This window comes from Podarcis vaucheri, assembly GCF_965113315.1.
Source record: "Podarcis vaucheri genome assembly, chromosome: 16".
NCBI classification, from domain to species: domain Eukaryota; kingdom Metazoa; phylum Chordata; class Lepidosauria; order Squamata; family Lacertidae; genus Podarcis; species Podarcis vaucheri.
In genome coordinates, this window is record NC_138754.1 from 44,325,883 (window position 1) to 44,338,484 (window position 12,602).

The following is a 12,602-nucleotide window of genomic DNA, read 5'->3' on the forward strand; positions in this document are numbered from 1 at the left end:
TTGGATGACATCCTGATCTTTTCGGAATCGCAGCAGGAGCATGACAGACACGTCAGGGAAGTGCTGAGCAGGCTCCAGCAACATAGGCTTTACGCCAAGCTGGAGAAGTGCCAATTCGACGTGACGGAGGTGGATTTCCTGGGCTACAAGTTGTCTGACAAGGGGCTCGCCATGGACAGCGCCAAGGTTCGAGCGGTGTTGGATTGGAAAAGCCCACGCAACCGGAAGGAGGTCCAACGGTTTGTCGGCTTCGCGAACTTCTATCGCAAGTTCATCAAAGGCTTCGCTATGCAGACAGCGGCCATCACGGACACGCTCAGTTCCAAGAAAAAGAAGTTCGTCTGGACAGCACAGGCGGAGCAGTCCTTTCAGGCACTCAAGCGTCTTTTCGCGTCGGAGGAACAGCTGCTTCATGTCGACCCCAGCAGGCCGATGAGAGTTGAAACAGACGCCTCGGACAGGGCCGTCGGAGCAGTCCTGCTGCAGAAGGACCCGCAGGGGGTTTGGAGGCCCGGAGCGTTTTACTCCAGGAAGCTCAGCAAGTCCGAACAGAACTACACCATCTGGGACAGGGAGTTGCTGGCTATTCATGCAGCGTTCAAAGCATGGAGGCACTTCCTGATTGGAGCCAAGCACACGGTGCAGGTCTGCACGGACCACAAGAATCTGGAGCACTGGCGCACGGCACAGTTCCTGAACCAGAGGCAGATACGTTGGGCTGAGTTCTTTGCGAACTTCGACTTCCGGATAGAGTATGTCCCGGGGGACACCAACATCATGGCGGACGCGCTCTCCCGTAAGCCACAGTATCTGGAGGACGCCACGCCAGCGGCCGCCATGCACATCTTCGCACCAACAGTGTGGGCGTGCGCTGCGGCGACAGTGGACCTGGAGGCGGTGCGACGAGCGTTGCAGAATGACTCCTTCGCGCAAGCAAAGATGGCAGAGATGCAAAGGGGCACGGCAGCGACCGACGGGTTCCAGCTGTGAGATGGATTGCTCATCCGCAAAGGGGCCATCTACGTGCCGGGAGACGAACTTCGCGCCAAGGTACTGCATCAGCTGCACGACGCGCCCACTGCCGGGCACTTTGGCAAGGAGAAGACGGTGGAATTAGTCGCCAGGGATTTCTGGTGGCCCGGAATGAGAGGGGAGGTCGCGGACTATGTGGCGAGGTGCGACACCTGTCAGAGGGCCAAACCAGTGCACAGACCGCCGGCCGGACTGTTGGAACCGCTGCAAACTCCGGTCGAGCCATGGGAGAGAGTCGCCCTGGACTTCGTCACGGATCTGCCCAGCTCGAGGGGCAAGACGGCCGTGCTGGTGGTGGTGGACTTGTTCTCCAAGATGGCACATTTCATCCCGTGTGCGAAGGTGGCCACGGCGGAACAAACCGCCAAACTGTTCATAGACCACGTGTTCAAGGTTCACGGTCTGCCACGGTCTATTCTGTCCGACCGCGGGCGGCAGTTCATCTCGAATTTCTGGCAGAAGCTGATGGGCTTCCTAAACGTCAAGATCAACCTGGCGTCGGCGAGACACCCGCAGACCAACGGGCAAGCGGAGCGGGTCAATGCCATCATGCAGCAGTACCTGAGATGCTATGCGAATCAACAGCCTGCGACGTGGGTGGATTACCTGCCGCTCGCTGAGTTCGCCTACAACAACACGAAGCACGTGTCCACGGGGGTCACGCCGTTCTTCGCCAACAACGGGAGGCACCCCAGAACCTTCCCGGGACTGGAAAGACTGGTGGAGGGGGAGCCGCAGACAGCGGATGCGTTCGCGTCGGAGTTGCAGGAGGTCCACGATCAGCTGCGGCGGCACCTGGAGCTGGCCAAACACGCATACAAGGTGCAGGCAGACAAACACAGAAGAGTTGGCGAAGAGATCCATGTGGGAGACTGGGTCTGGTTAGCAGCCCACGCAGTGCCGGCCAGGTCGTTGGCCAAGAAGAAACTAGGGCATAAGCAACTGGGGCCCTACCAAGTCGAAGAGCAGGTCAACCCGGTGGCCTTCAGGCTGGCGCTTCCGGAGGGTTCCAGAATGCATCCGGTGTTCCACAGATCAGTGCTCACTCCCTACAAGGCACCGCACAGGTTTCAGGAACCCGGAACGGCGCCGAGTCCGCTCCGAGAGGGTACCAGGCAACGGGGAGTGGCACAGGAGGTGCGCCTCAACGAAGTCACGGAGATTTTGGACTCCAGATGGGGGGAAGAGGGGGTAGAATACCTTCTCGCTAAGGAGGGCACCCCGGCCAGTGCCAACAGCTGGGTGCCGGGCTACGCTTTAGATGAACCTCTGCTCAAGGAAGAGTTTCATGCCCTTTTCCCCCATAGGCCAATGCCAGCGGACTTTTTCGACGACTGGCTTTTCACGCCCACGCTTTCAGCCAGCACGTTCCGGGGGTTCGACTCGGATGAGGAACCGACACGAGACGCCCGTTCCCCGGAGGGGTCACCCTCGGGATCTGCTTCAGAACCCTCGTATTGGTGGGATGATCGACCAGAGGAGCAGTGGCGCAGACAGTGGCTGGAGGGTCCAGGACGAGCAACGCCTCCAGAAGGAAGCGAGGGAGAGACGGACATGGACGTTTTCGGGGACGACCAGGGTCTCGAGCACGGCGGCACAGAGATGGAAGCAGAGGTGACCGTCGTCGACGAGAGCAGGGAGGAAGAACCGGAAGACTTCGGATGGAGGCCCGCCACGGGAAGCGAACTGTACCCGACATTCGTCCCCTTGACACTGCAGCACCCAGTTCCCGCACCGGAAGGAGGGGAGGGGGGAAGAGGGGGCTTCGAGGGGGGGATGGATGTCAGGGGTTCAGGAGCAGAGGCGAGGGCAAGGGAGGAAACAGAGAGCGAGGGGGAGGAGGCAGACGAAAGGATGAGTGATGACGACGACCCGAGATCTCCGAGCCTTTCCAGTGAATCAGAAGATTCACAAAAAGGAGCACCAGTGGCCAGGGCAAGGGGGGAGACTAGGGGGACACCCCAGGAAGAAAGAGCCAGAGGGGACTCAGAGGGGAGCAGTTGGAGATCGGGACCAACGTCACCGCCAGAGAGTAGGAAAGAGGAAGAGCGCCAGGGAGCAAGCGCTGGCAGCTCGCAACAGGAGGGAGGGCACGAGTCAGGAGTGGCCACACCTTCATCGGGGAGCGAAGTGACGGTTAGACGGAAAGTGGAAGGTTGGGCGCGCGCGCCAAGTTCAAATGCACAGGAAGGTGGCGCAGTAGGCAGCCCGGAAAGGGAGCCAGGTCCTAAAGCCCGGCGCAAGGAGACAGAAGGGTCCGGGGGGTCAGCGTCAGAAGAATCCCGGAAGGAAGAGACCCAGGGGGGCAGAGGGACCCAGAGGAGAACTGTCAGGCGGAAAAGGTGGAGCAGGGCTAGGATATTAAGTTGGTGCGCAAGGGGCGGAGACTCAGACGGAGCTTCGCCGATCTAAGCATAAGACGTAGGGTTGCACGCAGCAGCTCGAGAATGGAGACTGTAACTCAATAAAGACTTTTATTTAACGACCGCTGGCTAGTGTGATCCTCTGTGAGCTCGGATCTGGAAGTAACCCTGACAATGTGGTATAGCTTTCATTCAAACATGAATTTGTGGACTCTCCTCTTAGCTGGTCCCAGGACAGTTGTTGTGAGCCACCTTCTGTCAGCTGTGGCCGCAGACCCACCCACTGAAGATCCAAGCTTTGGCCCAAGTGTTCTGGAATAGAATTCCCATCAGCCCCAGCATCATATGGCCATGCTGACAGGGGCAGATGAGAGCTGCAGTCGAAAACATCTGGAGGGCACCAGTTGTGGTGGGAGGATGCTACTGTTCACAGAAGACCTTCCCATTAGGAAGCACCATAGCTCCGTGACCGAGTATCTGCATTGCAAACAGAAGCTCCCAGGTTCAATGCCCAGCATCTCCAGGTAGGGTTGGGAGAGAATCTTGCCTGAAACCTTAGAGCAGGGATCCCCAAACTACAGCCCGCAGGCTGGATGTGTCCCGCCACAGTCCTGGATCCGGCCTGCCCGAGGTCAGGAGAGGAAGATGCCCGGAGTTGCTGGAGGATGGATGCTTGCAGGGAAGCTCGCCAGCCTCGGCCGCAGGTTTGGCTTGCCTTCCGCTGTGCATGGGGGCATGAAAGGCCTGCACATAGGCTGGGCCATGGGAGTGAGGGAGATCCATGTGTAGGCTGGGTTGTAGGGACGAACATTGGTGATATTGACCATCTCATTAGCCAAAAGCAGGCCCATACTTCCCATTGAAATACTTATAAGTTTATGTTGATTAAAATTGTTCTTCATTTCAAATATTGTATTGTTTTTCCTGTTTTTTTGTGCACTACAAATAAAATATGTGCAGTGTGCATAGGAATTTGTTCATTTTTTTTTCAAACTATAGTCCAGCCCTGAGGGACAGTGAGCCGGCCCCCTGTTTAAAAAGTTTGGGGACCCCTGCCTTAGAGAGCTGCTAGAGCTGCTGCCAGTCAGTGTAGACAATACTGAGCTTGGTGGACCAATGGTCTGACTTCTGAGAAATGCAGTGCAAAGCTAAGTGTGGATGAGCCTTCCATGTAAGGCTGCTTCCAATGTTCCCTTCCCTAAATTGCTGGCACCATTTCCAGGACCTGGAGAGGAAATGGGTGTTTCTCCATATGTTCCAACCACCATCTCCTGCTGACAGGGGAGCAGGATTTCACTCTGTAGATTCAGCACATTCACACGCAAGAGTAAGTACATTTAAGTGCATGGAAATGCATGCCCATTTGCTTCTATGCTTACAAAGCATAGAATACTGCTCCCGAACAGGCCTGGCTTATATAACGAAAGAGCCGGACAGAACACAGCACACTAGAGAAATGTTATACTGCGCAATTGGGGACAAGGAGTGCTCTGGACCAAATCCGATCCAGGATTTAAAAATATCTCTCTTTCTTCACCTTCTGAGGATGGCAGTGGCGACCGCCTAGGCTTTGTCTACAAGGTGGGAGCCAATATTACAGTGGGCAGGGGGTGGGAATTCCCATTTGCATGCAGAAGTTTGCCCCCTAAAAGGGTCTGTAGTTTATGGGGGTCTCTCAATTTGTAGGTGTCATAAATGAGCCAGTCCTCAAGGGAAGTTTGCAGCTCCTAGTGAAGAAAGGAACCAGGAAGAGTGAGGATTAATTGCAAGACAGGATTATAGCCCATAGCGAACTCCCCCTCCCTTAGGAATGCCAACTGATAGCATTTCGGAAAGTTGGCAGCAGTGCCAGTGCGCCAGTGAAGGATAAAATGCAGGAGCTAGAAACGGAAGCAGCTCAGAGAGCGGGAAAGACCATGGAAGTATACTCTCAGAGAATGAGGAAGGGGTGGGAGCTGACCCCCTTAGCCCACGGTCTAGGCATATGGGGGGGGTCTTCAAGACAGAATACGTCACAAGAGGAAGTTAAGCTGTTTCTGGTCTCACCGGAAACACCCTCCTTAGAAAGGGACATCTTTGATTTATGAACGGACAACTGTGATCACCACTCCGGTGAACTTTTTTTTTGCAATACAGTGGTGCCTCGCAAGACGAAAAGAATTCGTTCCGCGAGTCTTTTCGTCTTGCGATGTTTTTCGTCTTGCGAAGCACGGTCCGTCGCAACTGCGCCTCTTCAAGCGGCTTTTTAAAAAAAGCGCAAGACGTTTTCGTCTTGCGAAGCAAGCCCATTGGGAAATTCGTCTAGCGAAGCAACGCAAAAATGGAAAACCCTTTCGTCTAGCGAGTTTTTCGTCTTGCGAGGCATTCGTCTTGCGGGGCACCACTGTAAATCTTTTTTTAAAAAATTAACTACACTCGTTTGTTATCAAGATTCCCTGACAGTGGGGCTGCTGAAGGGACAAGACTTTTGTCAGAATCCTTGGAGAGTCACTGACTGTGACAAATACAGGACAGAATAGAAAACAATGACCATCCTACAGCCCTACTTCTGAGGCAAGATTGACGGCAAGAGGTGAGAGGGCTTTTTCCACGGTGGTGCCCTGCCTATGGAACTCCCGGCCTCAGGAGGTCAGGTCATCTTACTTTTTCTTTGCATCACACATGCAATTGGGGAGAACAAAATCCTTTCTAACTAAATAAAACCTGACCCTGTAGAAGCCAGCTACTTGGATCCAAGCATTTGGTCTTCCACCAACAGAAAGAGGGAGGCCACTGGCTGGGAGTGGGAACATTGGAAGCCGCCTTATATGAAGTGAGCCCCTTGTCTGGCAGCAACACCTCTCCAGGGTATGCATAGGTATGTACACTCCAGGTTTCTTGGATAACCAGCCCATAAACAGATGCATTTGACAATGCATATAACTGTATGAATAGGCACATCAAATTATGCTGCAGAGATATCATGCAGGATTTGATTCTAGGAAGGACCAGGCACTTCAGGGCCATGAGCAAAGGCCTGGGACTCTAGCTACCCACTGACAAAGCCCCTGGACCCAGCTGACCAGGGATCAAATCCTGATTCAGCCATGAAGCTCACTAGGTATCCTTGGACCAGTCACCGCCTCTCAGCCTAGCCCACCCTACAGGGTGGCTGTTGTGAGGATAAAATGGGGGGACCATGTATGCCATCTTGAGTTACTTGGAGCAACAAGTGGAATATAAATGCAATAAACAAACAAATAATAATATGCCTTGAGCCAGTCCTGGCTGGTACTATTCCCCCAAGCACATTGTTCTTTCCCATCCTATCCCACCACCGGTCCTGCCCTCCTTTCTCTCCCATAATCCTCATCCCTTTTTCATTAGAAACGCTAACCAGCATGCCTCACTTTTTGCATCAAAACACAGGCAATACAGTGGTGCCTCGCAAGACGAAATTAATTCGTTCCGCAAGTTTTTTCTTCTTGCGAGTTTTTCGTCTTGCGAAGCACGGTTTCCCATAGGAATGCATTGAAAATCAATTAATGCGTTCCTAGGGAAACCGCTTGCCAGGCTGGCGGTGCGGAGAAGGGCTTTTCTCCACACCGCAAGCCTTCAGGACAGGTACGGGAACAGAGGGGAAGGGGTGCAGCGCTTTCCCTCTGTTCCCGGGGCTTGCGTGGGAGGAGGGTTTTTCCTCCCCACCGCCAACATTCAGAACAGCATTCTGAATGTTGGCGGTGGGAAGGAAAACCCTCCTCCCACCCCAAGTCTTCAGGAAAGGCATCCGATGCCCGGCGGCGGGAGGAGACGTTCCCCCCCCCGCCCGGCATCGGAGCTTCGTTCTGATGCCGGGCGGCGGGAGGAGGTCCGAGGACAGTGGGGAAGACGCGCTGCGCTTCCCCGCTGTCCCGGATATTTCCCTATGGGCTGTCGTCTTGCGAAGCAAGCCCATAGGGAAATTTGTTTTGCGAAGCGCCTCCAAAACGGAAAACCCTTTCATCTAGCAGGTTTTCCGTCTTGCGAGGCGTTCGTCTTGCGGGGTACCACTGTACAACAAAGGAGTTCTATCCCCCCCCAAAGGAAAGCAAGGTCCTTGGGGCAGAGACCTGGTCTCAATGCTACTGAAACTAACCTCCATACTTTGTGCTCAAGGATTCATATAGCAACGGGGTGGGGAGGAGGAAGGCTAATTCAGCTGCCTACCTTCTGACACGGTCTAATGCCAAAGGTGCTGTTCTCCGCCATCTGATGCAAATGCAGCATAGTCCTAGTTGTGGGGAAAACACACGCACATTAAAAAATAAATCCCTCACATCAGATGCAGCTGCCTAAAGAGTAATTAAAAAAACACAAAAAACCTGGCTGCTTGGTCAGATCAAAGACCTCTCGAGTCCAGCACCCCATTCCCAGCAGTGGTCAATTTTGGGAAACCCACAAGCAGGACAGGAGTAGCTGGTGCTTCCGAGGTGGAGAACTGATCCCAGATGGAGGGACAAATCAAGGCAGATCATCCATTGACCTCAAACTTTGGGCATGGTGGTTGTTGTTGTTGTAATATTTATTTCCCCACCTTTTCCCCAGACTGAGACTCAAGGCAGCTTACACAAACTATAACAACACAGATAAATTAAAGCCAAGAGTGTTACTTTTAGGCAAAGAGGATAGCTCTATCCAACAGAGGTTTCTCTCTTTGGGTCTATTCGCCAGTGATTTCTGCTGATCTCTCAAATGTCATTTACTCCAAGAGCAAAGGAGAAACCTCTGGGAATGGAATGCATGGCACTGCCCCTGACTGAGTCATTGTGACCCAAATAACTGAAAATGGCACTTGGGTATAAGAGCATTGGATTCAAGTCCCATGGCGGCCATGGCATTATCCTGGGGGGCTCAGTTCTGCCCTTTGTAAAATGGGCACACAAAGTTGACCTTCCTCCCAGAGTTTCTTAAGGGAACACGAATTAAATGATAATGGGTGGTCTGCTCCTGCATAGTGTTCAAGGAAGAGAAGAACAATTTCATTTGCTTTGTTCCTCTGTTGAACTTTTGACTCTGCCTTCCATTCCTCCTGAATTCGGATTTAACTAGAAGTATTTTGAAAAATGAATTCCAGAACCAGAGCATGCATCATCTTGCACAGCTCCAGTTCATTTGCATAAGAACAGAAGAAGAGTATTTGAAGCTGCAGCTCAGAATCTGTCCTCACACACAAGGCGCGTGAGGCTGCACAGGAAGGAGGCAGAGCCCAGCCACAAGGCCAAGTGAGGCAGAGAGCATTCAGGACAAGGGGTCCTGCTCAGCCAACTAAAAACATAAGAACATATGAAGACTCCTGCTGGATCAGGCCAATGGCCAATGGGGGCTCATTTAGTCCAGCACCCTGTGGTCACACTCACCACCCAAGATGCCTGTGGGGAACCAGCAAGCAGGACCCAAGCACCAGAACAGCCCCCTCCCTTACTGTTATTCAGAAGTATAGCTGCCCCTGACTGTGGCTAGTAGCCTTCGAGCAGCTTTATCCTTGGTGAATTTGTCTGAGGGTGGATCTACTCACGGGGGGGGGGGGGAGCTATAAGTCAGAAATTAAATCATTATAAAAAAAGGAAAAATTGCAGAGATTTTTTTTTGCTCTCTGGTGCCATCTGGTATTGCATGTTTATAATGCATTCAAAACATTTTTTTTTTACAAATGTAGCTGAGTCCTTGATCTCTTTTAAAGCCATCTGAGTTGGTGCATCCTTCCCCTTCTCTGTGCTTCCTATGGAACATGTGTGAAATATGTGTGCAGCTCACAAATAAAAGGCAGTCCAAAACCTTGCTCTATGGGAGGTCTAGAACTCCAACCCCATCCTAAAAAATAATCTCTATACAACTACATATGGTAACATTATTTTAAAAGGGGGCAGAGTCTTTTTATCAATGGGCAATGAACCCACTGATGGCCTAGAGCATGGGTAGGCAAACTAAGGCCTGGGGCCTGGATCCGGCCCAATCGCCTTCTAAATCCGACCCACGGACAGTCTGGGAATCAGCGTGTTTTACATGAGTAGAATGTGTCCTTTTATTTAAAATGCATTTCTGGAATATTTGTGGGGCCTGCGTGGTGTTTTTACGTGAGTAGAATGTGTGCTTTTATTTAAAATGCATCTCTGGGTTATTTGTGGGGCATAGGAATTCTTTCTTATTTTTTTTCAAAATATACTCCGGTACCCCACAAGGTCTGAGGGACAGTGGACTGGCCCCCTGGTGAAAAAGTCTGCTGACCCCTGGCCTAGAGGCAATGAGCAGGTGGATGGCACACACACCAAAACCCAAAACGAACATGCAGTATGGAATGAATTAGCCCCACTCTGGAAGCCCATTCTACGATAGCTGTCTGGAAGTATCAGGAGGATCATCGTGTAGCTGGAGGAGGAGAGGGCGGAGGCTGGAAAATGAATTTTGAGTGGAGGGGCACCCTTCTTCCATCATTGGGACCCCCTGGGGAACTCACCAAACCTGCTGCACCTGGAATTGGGTGTGGAGAGGGCAGCTGGCTGCTGAGTGGGACACGCCTGTGGGCAGCAGCCTGATGAGGCTCCCTCCACCTTGGGCCTGCCCATAAAAAGCATACATGGAGGGAGAGACTAGGGCGATGGCAGGAGCTTCTAGGAACCTTCCCCTCTGTGGGAGCTTTCCGAGGAACAGCTGTGAGTTAGTTTAGGCCCTGGGTGCAGGTGCCAGGGTAAGTTGAGCCCTGGGTGAGGCCGAGAGGGGTATTCCAGGAGCAGGAGGAACTTATATTGGCTTGCATGTATTTAGAATTTTTTGCTTTACTGTAACAATTTTATCTACATCTACGTATTCTTGTAAAGGGACGCGGGTGGCGCTGTGGTCTAAACCACAAAGCCTAGGGCTTGCCAATCAGGAGGTCAGCGGTTCAAATCCCCGTGACAGGGTGAGCTCCTGTGGCTCGGTCCCTGCTCCTGCCAACCTAGCAGTTCGAAAGCACGTCAAAGTGCAAGTAGATAAATAGGTATCGCTCCAGAGGGAAGGTAAATGGCGTTTCTGTGTGCTGCTCTGGTTCACCAGAAGTGGCTTAATCATACTGGCCACATGATGCCGGTTCCCTCGGCCAATAAAGCGAGATGAGCGCCGCAACCCCAGAGTCATCCACGACTGGACCTAATGGTCAGGGGTCCCTTTACCTTTATTCTTGTAAAAGTAATTGTAGTTCAAGTTGTCTTTTGCTTTCCTTTTCTGTACACCACTTAGATATTTGTAGTAGGTTAGATATGGTAAGGTTGCCAGATGTCCCCGTTTCCTGGGGACAGTCCCCAGATTTACAGCTTTCTCAGCATTCACATGTACATAGTGAACAATAAGTGTCCCCGGATTCATTGAAAAAAAATCTGGTAACCTTATGATATGGTCTTTAAAAAATAAAATTATGCAGAAGATCGAACAGGCGCTGTCAGGGGTTCAGGAACAGAGGCACAGGGGAGGAAGGAAATGGAGAGCGAAGGGGAAGAATCTGAGGGCAGCGTAGGGGAGTATGACAGTGACCCGAGAGATTCCATGAGCTTCTCCAGCGGATCGGAAGATTCCCAGAAGGAGGCGCCGATGGTCAGGGCAAGGGGGGTCCCAGGGGGGACGCACCAGAAACAAGGGGCCAGCGGGGACTCCCAAAGCAGCAGCGGGAGATAAGGACCAGCTTCCCCACCAGAGCGTAGTGGGGGGGGGAAGAGTCCCATGTTTCAGGGCCAGCGTCTCCTCCAGCAGGGAGGGAAGATGAGTCAGGGCTGACCACGCCTCTATCGGAGAGTGGGGGAACGGAGGGGAGGTCAGGTCCAGCTAGCCCCCCCCCGAAGGGGGAAGCAGTGACAGGAGCAGTGTAACGGTCAGGAGGAAGGTTGCCGGCTGGGCGCGCGCACCAAGTTCGAATGTACAGGCGTGTGGGACAGCAGAAAACCCGGATTGGGAACCAGGTCCTAAAGCCCGCCGGAGGCAGGGGGAAGATTCAGGGGACTCAGCATCAGAAGAGTCTAGGAAGGGCAAGACCCCAGCGGATGGGCAGAACCAGAGGAGGAAAGAGCAAAGGAAGAGGTGGAGCAAGGCCAGAGTCTTAAACTGGTGTCTGGGGGGAGGAGATTCAGACGGAGCTTCAGCGGTCTAGAGTTTCAGACGTAGAGCTGCGCGCTGCGGCTGTGGAAGCAAACCTGAACTTCAATAAAGACTTTTGTATATAACAACGAACCGGCGTTGGTCCTTTGTGAGCTGGGACCTCGGGCAGCTCTGACAGGCGCGCTTTCTCTGTTACTCCAGGAGCAGGGCAGGATCAGAACTGCGGGGTGCAAATTGCAGCAAGGAAGCAGATTTTGGCAAAACGTTATGAAAAATATCCTAATGTCATTGGAAGGAGCTGCCTCAAGAGATCATAGGAAGTGCCCCTCCCCATTGTCCCCCAGCAACTTCTTGCCATTTTGGATTCTTTTTACACCTTAGAGAAAGGCTTTGGGCTACTTCAAATTAAACACAGCAGGAATCCAATGGTGCACAAACCAAGGAGTTAAAACAAAATGTATCTCCCTCCCTGAGTAACAACACATTTGTTTTTGTTTACCAACTGCTGCTTTCAAATCCTAGTCATCAGACAATGGATTGTGTATGTGTCACTAGAACTATGTGTCCAGATCTTGCACTGGGAACAATAACTGCCTCTCCTCTTCCTGGGCAGAGTAAAGTAAGATAGCTGGCCTCCAAAAGAGATTGGCAGGATGCCACCAGGCCCTGCTTGCGTCTCATTACCTGCTTCAGGTAGCAAAATGATGGTGAGCCTAGGCCAGTCCTGGGAGGGTTTCTCAGTCATCTTGTGCCCTCTACAGGTGAAATAAGGTTCCTTCATAATCAGACCAATCCTTTGCCTACATCAACTATGGATTGACAAATTTGTCGATTTGGGGTTTTCCACTTTTCCTGTCTTAAATTCAGTTTGCCACACTTCCAAATCAGTTTGCAATTCAATTATTTTTAAAGCCCCTCACAGAAATTTAACAGCGTTGAAGAGCATGGTTCTCTTTATGCAGTGCATAGTTAAACTATGGAACTCCCTCCCACAGGAGGCAGCGATGGCCACCAACTTGCATGGCTTTAAAGGGGGGTGAGAGGGGCAGAAAGCTATTGTCAGCTGGACTTCCGGGGTGGCGCCATCGACAATGGCGGACTCCCTCTGAACTGGAGGGACTAGCT

The 12,602-nt window shown here is 52.3% G+C and overlaps 1 protein-coding gene across 1 annotated transcript in view; it reads right to left on the reverse strand.

Annotated features, from left to right (window-relative positions):
- The window catches only part of MYO18B (myosin XVIIIB), a 330,944-nt gene that overhangs the window by 262,380 nt on the left and 55,962 nt on the right, over nucleotides 1-12,602 (reverse strand). Inside the window, exon 11 of the mRNA XM_082204380.1 lies at nucleotides 7,581-7,644. Coding sequence (XP_082060506.1) covers nucleotides 7,581-7,644 — 64 coding nt within the window. The remainder of the gene's footprint in view (nucleotides 1-7,580; nucleotides 7,645-12,602) is intronic.